Here is a 12,785-nt window from a genome sequence, read left to right on the forward strand (position 1 = left end):
CAAGCTGAGTTTCGTGTCCAATGAAGGAGACGACATTGGCACGGGTGCCAGTTGTCGAATTTAGTTCGATTTCACTTGCCTCAACAAGTCTTTGCAAGCGGAGTTTAGTGTCCAATGTAGGAAAGGTGCGCATAAGTGGGCTGGCTACACCCCTGGCAGAGGCCTTGGATTTAGGTCTCACTTGGCTTGCCAGGTCTTCTCACGCACAGCACAATTCCAAAGATCTCGGTCAGAAGTCATCGCCTCGGTGAGGCCAGACAGCAGTGTGCAATGTTTTACCAAAAAGGAAAACTATAATTATCACTAAATATGACTAGGGTTAGAAATGCCTACATTGCTGAAAATAAGAGCTAAAATACTTTAATGTTGTAGTCAGAGTACATAACTGTATATATATATGTTGACAGGGACTATAATCTGAAGACACAGATCAAAAATTCCTTATACTGACCGGTCAGCTCCAGCAATTTCTGTTGCCTGATCAGTAATGACTGGTTGACTTTGGCAGATTCTGGACTGAATTCTCCGTCAGTATATATGAGCCAAGTTGAATTTAAAAAATTACTATGCAAAGTACTGAGATTAACATAATGGACTAAACAAATTTTAAAAGTGCCAACAGTCCAGTGATAAGAACCTATAATAGAACCAAATGATAGTATTATATTGTGTTATAATAACATATCTTGAGTGAAAAGGTTAGTTTCTCTGCGATGTTAATGTATTATTCTGTTATACTAACATATCGTGTTCAATAATTTTTTTTTTTTTTCTGTTATATCAACACCTCTTTTGTGAAAATGCTAACTTTTCTGGTAAATTAATATATTTTGTGTTACTTTGTTAGATTGTCACATATAGATTCCTGTTACATATCATCTTTCAATTAAAAACTATCCATATAAAATTCAGCTGTAAAACTCTCAATTTTTAGGAATGCCGTGAAAAATTTCGTAACTGGAATGTGTGTCCTTCTATCAATGGAATTGACATAGCCTATAAGAAGACAGATGATCTGTTACGACAATGGATGTGTCTCACTGAAATGGAAGCCCCGCCTGAAGAAGTCTTGAACAGAATTCTTACTCAAAGGTAACCACATGTCAGCTTTTTCTTTATTTTATATGCACACAGTCAATTCCATGCACATACATACAAATACATATTCATGTTCACAAATATAATTATACATCCATGCATATAGATATACACATCTATGCACATGCGTGAATGTATGGTTATACCTTGTACTTTTACTCTTATACCCTGGGGTTGACCAATAATATGTGAATAGAATTTGATAAACTGAAACTGTACAGAACTCTATTATAATATATGTATATATCATCATCATCATTTACCATCCACCTTCCATGCTGGCATGGGTTGGACAGTTTGACAGTAGCCAGCCAAGAAGGAGCCTACATCAGACTTCTGTGTCTATTTTGGCATGGCTTTTTACAGCTGAATATCCTTCCAAATGCCAACCACTTTACAGTGTGGACTAGATGCTTTTTACATGGCATCAGCACTGGCAGAGTCACCAAGTAACTTGCAAGACAAAGATCTTTTGAGAAGGGAGGGGAAATTGGAGGAGGTGATCTCGTGTCAGATGCTGAAAAGTTTTAGTGAGACAGAGAGACAGAAATAGGTGCCTTGCTGTAGATGAGGTACCCAGTCAAAGAGAGACAGACAGACAGACAGAGAGTGATCAAGAATGCAGACAGAAACAGGTGTGCTGTTGTAAAGGAGATACATGGTTATCCAGCCTGAGGGAAAAGCAAGAGGAGAGAGAGTAGGAGGCAGCAAGAGTGCAAGAGAGAACAGGAGAGATATGGTGGCAAAGTGCCAGGCATATTCACAAGGGATGGGGATCAGAATGGTGGTAAGTGCCAGGGCATTGCCAAAGAAGTGTGAATAGAGAGTGGGAGAGACGAATGCAGTGAGTGGTGAAAACCTGGGTATATAGATGGGGTGGGGAGGCTACCAGGTAGCAATGATACAGTGAACAGGGCTGTGAGGACAGGCTTGGTGAGTGGAAGATAAGCATAGTGCATGAAAGAGATGTAGTTTGGTTTCTTGAGGTAGGGTGTTGTTGTAAAGTGGGTTCCTCTCACTGGTGTGATGTGTGACTGCCGGTGTACTGTAGTTGCTGTTTTATGCTAGTAGCCACAATAGTTACTAATCATCAGATACCGTTGTAATCTTTCATACCAGTATAGTAATACACTAACTTCTTCTATCTTACTATCGCTGATAGCAACACAAGACACCGACTAGAACTATCAACTCTCAACCTTTCGACTCTTGACCTTTTCTTGATGACCAGCTACTGGTCTATTTATAATGGCTGACTCCTACCACTTTTTACCAGGAGGGGTATACAGTTTCACTGTACAACATCTCTTTTAATTGGTTTATTTAACAATCAATTTCTTTTATTCACCCCCTTCATATATATATATATATATATATCAATATCTTTTCTTCTTAAGGTCCACTTTTAGGAATTCAGTGTTCTTCCTTTTCCTTTATATGTGTTGTTTCAACTTCTTGTAACAGTATTGGAACCTGAAAAGTGTCATATAGCCAATCCATTGGTATTTCTCCTCTTATTGGTTCCTTTTCAATGACTCTTTCCTTAAGCTGATTTCTATGTCTCCTATCCATTCCATTTCTGCTTCTTACACCATACACCATTCTTCTTATTTCTTTATTGCCCACAAGGAGCTGAACATAGAAGGGACAAACAAGGACAGACAAGGGGATTAAGTCGATTACATCGACCCCAGTGTGCAACTGGTACTTATTTAATCGACCCCGAAAGGATGAAAGGCAAAGTCGACCTCAGCGGAATTTGAACTCAGAATGTAGCAGCAGACGAAATACCACTAAGCATTTCGCCCGGCGTGCTAACGTTTCTGCCAGCTCGCCGCCTTAACATACATCATTCTTCTGATCTATGTTACAGTTTCTCCTTCCCAGTATTGCTTGCCATTTTTGTACATCCTCACATAGTACCTTATCACCGATTCTAAAGAATTTTGGCATGTCTTTACTAGCACATATTTTTTTCTTCACTGGTAACAGTTTATTGAATACTAACTTCACCTTTCTGGTCAACATTAATTCTGCTGGTGAACTTCCTTCTGGTGCATTTGGGTTCAGAGTTACCCTGTATACCCTTAAGAATTGTTGGATCGCGACCTCGTCCATAACTTCCTTATTAGCTCTCTTAAAAGTGTCCATGAACCGTTCAGCCCTTCCATTTGATCTAGGGTGCTATAGTTTTATGTTCTAACATGAACATCTCACACAATCTTTTAAACTCACAGGATACAAACTGTGTTCTGTTATCAGAGACAATTATATCCAGTACACTAAATCTTGTGAACATTTCATGTAAGAAGTTTATTACCGTACACGAGGTTGGTCGTTTATACCTCGCAACCTTAGGTCATTTTGTGTAGCTTTCCAATACTATTAAGTTATAATATCCATTTACCGGGCTTGCAACTTTGATATGCAATTGGGACCATGGTATTTTCACTTCCATCCTAGGTTCACATTTCATAGTAGGTAGTTTCGCTGCCAGTGCATATCCTCTGCAGCCTTTTACCAGGTTTCCAACTTCCTTGTCCATGCTTGGCCAGTATACAAAACTCTGCATCAGTGCTTTCATTCTAGAGGTGCCTGAATGTCCTACATGGGACTCTTTTAGCGTTCTCTTCTGTAATATCTGTGGTATGACCACCATCTGAGCGTACATTAGTACACCATCACATATAGAGTACACGCTCACATCTTGGCAGTTATTTGCCTCAGATCTTTCTTTATTTCCTTTTGTCGACCACAGTTTTCTTTTTATCTCATTAATAAATTTGTCATTTCTTGCATTTTTTTTTATTTCTTCCAAAGTTTCTGTTAGTTCATACTTGATGTTCCACATCACTTCTTTTGTTTCTGCTTCCGCTCTTAGTGCTGCTATTACAGGGTCCTCCAATGGTTCGTTATTTCTTGGAATTAACTTAGACAGATTGTTGGCATGCCCCAATGTTTTTGAAGGCAGATATTCCATTCTGTAATCATAGTTTACTAGAAGGATACTCCATCACTGCTGTCTGCTTGCTGTATGTGTCGGGATTCCTTTCTTGGATCTGTATATCGTTATTAGAGGTCTATGGTCCGTTTGCAGCCAAAAGCATTTGCCATTAATGAACCTGTGGAACTTTTTCACACCAAATATTCAATCTGGCTATAGTTCTTTTCCACCAACAATAATGTCCTTGATGTTTGAGCTATAGCCTTTCTCCTGCCATTGTTAAACTTGTGTAGGAGCACAGCTATCTCATACTCACTAGCATCTGTAGCTAGTATTATCTCTAACTTTGGGTTGAAATGTGTAAGATACAAGTCTGAAGTTAACACATCTTTTAACTTGTTAGATGCTTTCTGACATTTTTCTGTCCAAACCTATTTGGCATTTTTTTTTTTGTAATTCATTAAGTGGTGCCTTTACCTTATGTATATTTGGGATATACACTTGGTAATAATTTACCAAGCCTAAGAATGCTTGTAGTATTGTCACGTTCATCAGGGGAGGCATATCAAAAGTTTGCATTTTCTTCTGTAAGTTTTAGCCCATATTCACGTATTCTCTTGAATACTTTCTTTATGTTAGGCATGTTGCACCCGAGACTCACTCTTTATCAAAATGTCATCAGGGTATGTGATAGTAAAGTCGCAATCACTTAACATAGCATCCATTATTTGTTGGAATATGGCGCGTGCCACTTTTACTCCAGATGGCAGTTGTTTGAACTTGTACAATCCATGGTGCATGTTGATTGTTAGTAGATGTGTGCAACCTTCCTCTAACTGAATTTGAAGGTATGCTTCTGGGAGGTCTAACTTTGAGAAAAGTTTCCCTCCATTTAGTTTAGTAAATACTTTCTCTAGGCTTGGTAGTGGGTAATTGTGTGTGAGTAAACAGTCATTTAATCTGCGCACATTCTTAGCTTTTTTTTTTATGTAGACCGCCAGTGCTGCCCAGTCTGCATGGTCAATCTTTCCAATTATATTCAGGCTTTCCAACCTTTCTCCTTTTTTAATTGGCCTGGTCTACCACCACAAATGGCACATTCCATTTGGGCCTGAAAATAGATGTTGAATTTTCTTTGATAGCAATCCTTGCTTTTGTTTTTGTGCAACAGCCTAAACTTTTGGGAAAGTTTCTTTCATTTTTTATCTCAGTTCATCAACCTCATTCAATCATTTGACTGCTCCGTTTACGTTATTGCATAAAATGCTTATGGGTATATCCCATAAATTAAATTTCTCCATACATTCAGTGCCAAATAAATTCATGGAGTTTTTCAACACATAAACATTCACTTTTTTGAGTCGATCTTTGAACATTATATTACAAATGTGTTTGCCCATGAAATATAATTTTCTTCCCATGACACCATATGCTATTTTGTTTGAACTACATAATTTTGGTTTACTCATTTGTTCCCATGTTTTCTCATTTATGATTTTGATGTCACTTTCCATGTCTAATTGCATTCTGACACTAGTTGTTTCCATTCTCACATTCACAAATTTTCTGTTTGTTGTAGTCACAACTTTTCCTACTGACAAACTCTATTTTTTCTTGTTTGTTCCATTTTTTCTATCATTCTAGTTTTGCAGTACAATTTTTTTATGTCTTGTAAACTCACAGCAAAATCACTTTGCTTTTTTATATGGATAATCTTTCTTCAGGTGCATCCCGCCACATGCCATACATGGGTCTACATCCTGGTATTTTTTCTGTTTTTCCTGCCATACTTTATTTGTCTTCTGACTTTTTTACACTGGTCTTATGTGAAAACACTCTTTCCATTGAATTTCTTCCATGTCGTGCCTTAATTTTCATGTCATGTTACACCCTTCCAACAGTTTCTGCAGTACCAAATCCTGGTTTTGCTAGAATTTTCATTCAGATTTCTACATCCCTTTTATCTGTCAATCCTTGTACAAAAATCAAACACTTGAGAGTATCTGGAATAACCATATTCAGCCTAAATCTCTCACATTCTTTGTTGACTCTGCTCGTGTAAGTAGTGAAGTCTTCATCTTCGCTCTTTTCTATGTTTAAACAAACATTTCCATCTAGTATTAAACAGTGAGCTCTTCACTAAACATTTTACACAAAATGTCAACTGTGTCAGTGAAATTTATGTTGGACATTCTTTTTGGTAATATGAAGTTACTATACTTCTCATGTTCTGCTATTGCTAGTTTTCATAAAACTAGACGCGTTTCATTTCATCCATCCAATCCTGACATTCTTTTGCAAAAATTGCTTCAAATCTTTGAACGTAAGCCTCAAAGGTTACTCCTTCTTTGGGCTCATATTTGTATTCACTTACAGAATTTGCAACATGGTCAGTTGAAAATGTATTCTCCGGTTTGGTTATCAACTTCATTAGTTGTAACATTTGCTGCTGCAATCTTTCTTGTTGTTCCTTGAGTTGTTGTTGTTGCTATTTTTGCAACTCAGCTACTCCAGCTAACAAGTCTTCCATATTTTACAATTTTCTTAAGTTTGCACAAGATTTTTGTTTCTTTTTTGTTGAGTTAATTAATTTTCCACATGAATTAGTTTAAACTCTCCCTGTGAATGTTTTTTTTACTCCGTGTAAATTTGTTTTCTCTCATCGCCACTGTTGTAAAGTGGATTCCTTCCACCGGTGTGACTACTGTTGTGTTGTAATTGCTGTTTTACACTAGGAGCCACAGTAGTTACTAGTCATCAGATACTGTTGTATCTCTTCGTACCAGAATAGTAATACACTGCTTCTTCTGTCTTACTGTCTCTGATAGCTCCTCAAGATGCCAACTATAACTGTCAACTCTCAACTCTTCAACTCTCGACCCTCTCTTGATGACTGGCTACTGGTCTACTTTTTACCGGGAGGGGTATACAGTTTCACTATATAAAACAGGTGTGTCGAAAGTTTTCTTGTTACGTGTGGGTGGAACACACAGTGCTTCAGAACATACAGCGCTTCTAGAACTCAGTTTCCCTAATGTGCGCGGATCTTCTCTAGAACCTCATATCACCAGACATCTCGGTCCATTGTCATTTCTTCCATGAGGCCCAACATCCTGAGATTGGTCCTTACCACTTCATCTCATCTCTTTCTCGGTCTCCATCTTCTACAGATACCATCCACTTTCAGTGATTGGCACTTCTTTATACAGCTGTCTTCATTCATACATATCACAAGTCCAAACAAATGTAGTCTTCTCTCTTGCGTGCTGCATTTGATTTATCTTATGCCCAACTTTTCCCTCAATACGTTTGTGCTTTGTCATACATGCATGCTCATGTTACACATGCAATGGAGCATACTGCCGTCATTTCTCTCCACTCTGTGCATATCTTCTGCATTCAGAGCCCATGTCTCACTACCATGGAGCATGACCATTCACACCCAAGCATCATACAATCTACCTATCACTCAGAGAGAGAGAGTCCTTTTGTTGCCAACAGAGGTAACAGCTCTCTAAGTCCTGTGTGCTCTTAGTGCTTATTGTTCCTGCACATCTGCCACATACAAAGGTAACCTTATCTACCTGTGATTCCATTGCACCTCTTATATGTCTATAGCTAACACTGGGTGCAGTGAATGGAATTATTTCCATCTGCTTCCCTTCATACTGAGCAGGGCCATTTACCTGACAGAAAGAGAATCTTATATTCTTTCTTGCTAACAACAACTTTGGTCTTTGCTTGGTTAACTATAAGGCTCTTTGATTCCAGGTTTTGCTTCCATATCTGAAATTTCTTCTCCAATTCTTCTACAGATTCTGCAATAAGAACAAGATCATCAGCATAAAGTAGTTCCTACGGGCATCCAGTGTTGAATTCCTCTGTTAAGGCCTGAAGGACTATAATGAATGTATGCTAAATTCATCACTGTATTCATGGCCAACTCTCATCTTACTGACAGCACCACTATACATGGCTTGTGCAGCTCTAACAAGTCACTCCTCTACTCCTAACTTCCTTAGAGACCACCAGATAACAGAGCAGGGGACTCTGTCAAAAGCTTTCTTCAAGTTGATGAAAACTAAGTACATTGTTTACTTTCAGCTAAATACTTTTCCTGTCGCTGTCTCACTGTGGTACTCTTCCTCGGTATAAGACCAAACTGCATCTCATCTAGTTTAATTCTATTCCTAATCAATTGAGCTATAACCCTCTCAGTAAATTTCATGACCTGGTCTAGCAGTTTGATAACTCTAGTTGTTTCTATCTAAGTCATCACCTTTACCCTTGTAGTAGCTAATTATAACACTACTACACCAGTTATTGAGGGTGGCGCCTTCCTCAATAACCTGATATATATACGGGTGACTAGGCTGTATCCTACACCACTAGAAATTTCAATCATCTCAGCAATGATTCTTGATGCCCCAAAGGCTTTCCCTGTCTTCTTATCCTCAGTTGCCTTATTTGTTATAATGCTATCAACTCTGATGGCTGGTCCCTCAATTGGTTTGATATTTAATCCTTTCTATCAAAGGCACAACACCTGAAATTTTTGGGGAAGGAACTAGTTGATTACATCAACCCTAGTGTTTCACTGGTACTTAATTTATCGACCCCGAAAAGATGAAAGGCAAAGTCAACCTCAGCAGAATTTGAACTCAAACCTTAAGGATAGACGAAATGCCACTAAGCATTTTGCCCAACATGCTAATGATGTTTACAGTTCACCACCTCAATGATGATAATAATAATAATAATAATAATAATAATAATAATAATAATAATCATATTCATCATTATTATCGTTTAATGTCTGCTTTCCACGCTGGCATGGGTTGGATGGTTTTAACTGAGGACTGGCAAGCCAGGGGTTGTACCAGGCTCCAATCCAATCTGACAAGGTTTCTACAGCTGAATGCCCTTCCTAACACCAACTACTCCAAGAATGTAGTGTATGCTTTTTAAGTGTCAGTGGCACTGGCATCGACTACACTTGATTGGTGCTTTTTATGTGCTACCAGCATCGGAGCCAGTCAAGCAGCACTGGCATCAACATGCTTGAATGGTGCTTTTTATGTGCCACTAGCATGGGTACCAGTCAGGCAGCATTGTCATCAGCCATGACTACGATTTCACTTCACTCAACAGGTCTTCTCAAGCACATATTGCCCAATGATTGAAGGGTACTTTTAAATGGGCCAGTTATGCAACACTGGCATCAGCCATGACTACAATCTCACTTGACTTGCCGGGTTTTCTCAATCACAGCATATTTCCAAAGGTCTCGGTCACTTGTCATTGCCTCTGTGAGACCCAATGTTTGAAGAGAGAAAAGTTGGACCTAAGAAGCATCAGATGTGGTGTGCAAGAGATACGACTGCGCTGGTATGGTTATGTGGTGAGAATAGATAAGAATAGCTGTGTGAAAAAGTGCCACACTCTAGCAGTTGAGTGAACCTGTGGAAGAGGTAGACCCAGGAAGACTTGGGATGAGGTGATGAAGCATGACCTTCGAACATTAGGACTCACCAAGTCAATGACTTGTGACCGAGACCTTTGGAAATATGTTGTGCGTGAGAAGACCCGGCAAGCCAACTGAGACCATAACCCGTTGCCTATGCCAGGGGTGTAACCAGCCCACTTATGCATACCTTTCCTTCATTGGACACTAAACTCTGCTTGCAAAGACTTGTTGGGGCAAGTGAAATCAGAATCGAACCAAATTCGATGACTGGCACCCATGTCAGTGGAACGCTAAGAGCACCATCTGAGCATGATCATCGCCAGAGCAGCTGTCTGGCTTCTGTGCTGGCGGCACGTAAAAAGTACCATTTGAGCGTGATTGTTACCAGTGTCACCTTACTGGCACATGAAAAAACATTCGAGCGAAGTTGTTGCCAGTGCCGCTGGGCTGGCTCCTGTGCAGGTGACATGTAAAAAACACCATTTGAGCATGGCCGTTGCCAGTACTGTGTGACTGGCCCTCGTGCCGGTGGCACGTAAAAGCACCCACTACACTCTCAGAGTGGTTGGCATTAGGAAGGGCATTCAGCTGTAGAAACTCTGCCAGATCAGATTGGAGCCTGGTGCAGCCATCCGGTTCACCAGTCCTCAGTCAATTCGTCCAACCCATGCTAGCATGGAAAGCGGACGTTAAACGATGATGATGATGATACACATGAAAAGAAAAATTAAAATACAATGGATATTTTAACATAAAGTATATGCAATTGAATAAATAATCGATTTCTCTAATGCGTGGCCAGGCTACAGAATTATAGTCAAGGCACGTTCAAGCTTGACCCAAATGCTTATTATAAATTTTATATTGTGGTATGTATTTTGTATTAACGAAACAATATTTGATTTCAGAAATTATTTTATTTTGTATAGGTGGCCTTTGATTTGATTTGATTTAATGTGACAGAAAGCAATGCAAATAATATTACATATTGCACTAATTCTATTTACACTATATAAACACAATATTTTTGCATTTGAAATAAATTGTGGATAAAAATGAATGAATTTTTTTCAAATCACTCACATAATAATTAGACATTTAAACCAAAAGTAGTGAAGAAAACAGAAACGGACAAAAATTGAGGCAATAGTTGGAACGCAACAAGAGAAAGAAATAGAAACAACAGACCCACACTGTATTGTACATTCGTTTAACTTTAGTATAATATACCTGTGTTATCTCTACAGATATTCTATAGAAAAAGAGAAATGCAAACAAAAAGTAGAGGAGCAATTGTAAGAGAGAAAAGTGGATTGGTAAAATCGGTAGGGCGATGGAATTTCATCCGGCTCTTTACCGAGTTCATATCCCACTGAAATCGAGAGGAAGTTACAGCAATAGGAGGAGGAATGATTGATACAGAATTGACAGAAAGGGAAGAAGAATAAGTTGAAAAGAGAGTAAACATAGAAAGAGGAAGAGTGAGAGAGACAAAAGCAAACAGAAGAGACAGAAGGAAAGAGAGACAGATGGGAAGAGAGTGAGACAGATAGAAAGATAAATATATAAAGAGGGGATGACTGATTGAAAGGGGAGGAGAATAAGTATGAGAGAGAGTAAAACATAGAGAGAAGAAAAGGGGAGAGGATAAATAAGAGTAAAATGGAAAGCAGGCTGAAATGTGAAGATGAAGAGGCTCTTGAGAAAATTATGTTAAAAAGATTGTATTATTATTAAAGTTAAGGCAGTGAGCTGGCAGAATCATTAGCATGTTAGATGAAATGCTTAGTGCTATTTCATCTACTGCTATGTTCTGCGTTCAAATTCTGCCTAAGTCAACTTTGCCTTTCATCCTTTCAAGGTCGATAAATTTAGTACTCGGGCTGATGTAATCGACTAGTCCTCTCCCCAAAAATTTCAGGCCTTGTGCTTTTAGTAGAAATGATTATTATAATTAAGGCAGCAAGCTGGCAGAATTGTTAGAGTACTGGATGAAGTGCTTAGCGGTATTTTGCCCATTGCTACGTTCTGAGTTCAAATTCCACCGAGGTCAGCTTTACCTGTTATCCTTTTGGGGTCGATAAAATAAGTATCAGCTGAACACTGAGGTCGATGTAATTAACTCATCCCATCCCTCAAAATTGCTGCCCTTGTGGCAAAATTTGGAACCATTATTATAATAATAATTAATTATTATGCTATAAAACTTATATGAAAAGAAAGGTTATAATACAATGAATATTACAACATATATGCAATTTTAACCAAGTTTAAGAAAGTTAATAGAAATTAAAAAATTGAAAAAATTGGTTTTTCTAATGTGTGGTGAGGTTACAGAATTATAGTCAAGGCACATTTACTTGACCCAGCATTTTGTTGGGTCAAGCATGTTTAGTGCTTGACCAACTATAAAATGAATGCATATGTAGATGTACATATTCTGTGTATGTAAAGAAGTGTGTATAAAATGTAAGATATTTCTATATATCTATAACTTTTTTATCTGTGGTCATTTATGCATCTGTTGTCTAACACACATCATTGTATATTACATATCCACTAACTAAATACTTCATCTTATTTTTTAAAATATTTTTGGTTATGAAAGCAACAACTTGTTTTTATCTTTTGATGTGTGTATCTATATGTACACTGCTGTATGTGTTGCAGTTATGTACAATAAAATGTGTGTATATGTATGTGTTTCTATGAGTGTCTACTCATATAGATGTATAAATGCTATTATGGGTTTTTTTAATTAATTTTTTCCTTGATTTTTGTTAAAATAGTATACACACTTATATTAATATATCCTCCTTTCCCCATGATAATATTATTTTAATATTTTATTTATTTATATCTTTTTATGCATACATTTGTATTTTTCTCTTGTTGTGTCAAAATACCTACAATTATTTGTAACTATTTTTAACAGTCTTTCAAATTTAGCATGTGATGTATGTATGCATGTAAATGTGTATAAATACATGTGTATATGAAGGTTTGTGTATGAATATGTGTATGTATGTATATATATTGGAAGGTGTGGAGGTGATGTACAGGAATTATATATTAGAAAAAATAATAATCAGGTACTCAGATGTCTGGATGGTTGTATATTTACAGATTTTTATTCATATGTCACATGTTTTATAAATTAGGGCTTTAACCTAGTCTTGTAGGTTTGTCAAATTTTGATTTCACCTTGAGTGAATGTTTCTTTTTATAGTATTATTGAATGTGTAGGGGTGGAGAGAGATATATATATAGGATAGT

General features: G+C 37.7%; 1 protein-coding gene across 2 annotated transcripts in view; it reads left to right on the forward strand.

The window, feature by feature from the left end:
• Positions 1-12,785, forward strand: part of LOC106883507 (stAR-related lipid transfer protein 13) — a 75,541-nt gene that overhangs the window by 25,702 nt on the left and 37,054 nt on the right. For both annotated transcript variants that reach the window (XM_052972400.1, XM_014934536.2), the window contains one exon: positions 935-1,092. In XM_052972400.1, coding sequence (XP_052828360.1) covers positions 935-1,092 — 158 coding nt within the window. The remainder of the gene's footprint in view (positions 1-934; positions 1,093-12,785) is intronic.

This window comes from Octopus bimaculoides, chromosome 13 (genome assembly GCF_001194135.2).
Source record: "Octopus bimaculoides isolate UCB-OBI-ISO-001 chromosome 13, ASM119413v2, whole genome shotgun sequence".
Taxonomy (NCBI): domain Eukaryota; kingdom Metazoa; phylum Mollusca; class Cephalopoda; order Octopoda; family Octopodidae; genus Octopus; species Octopus bimaculoides.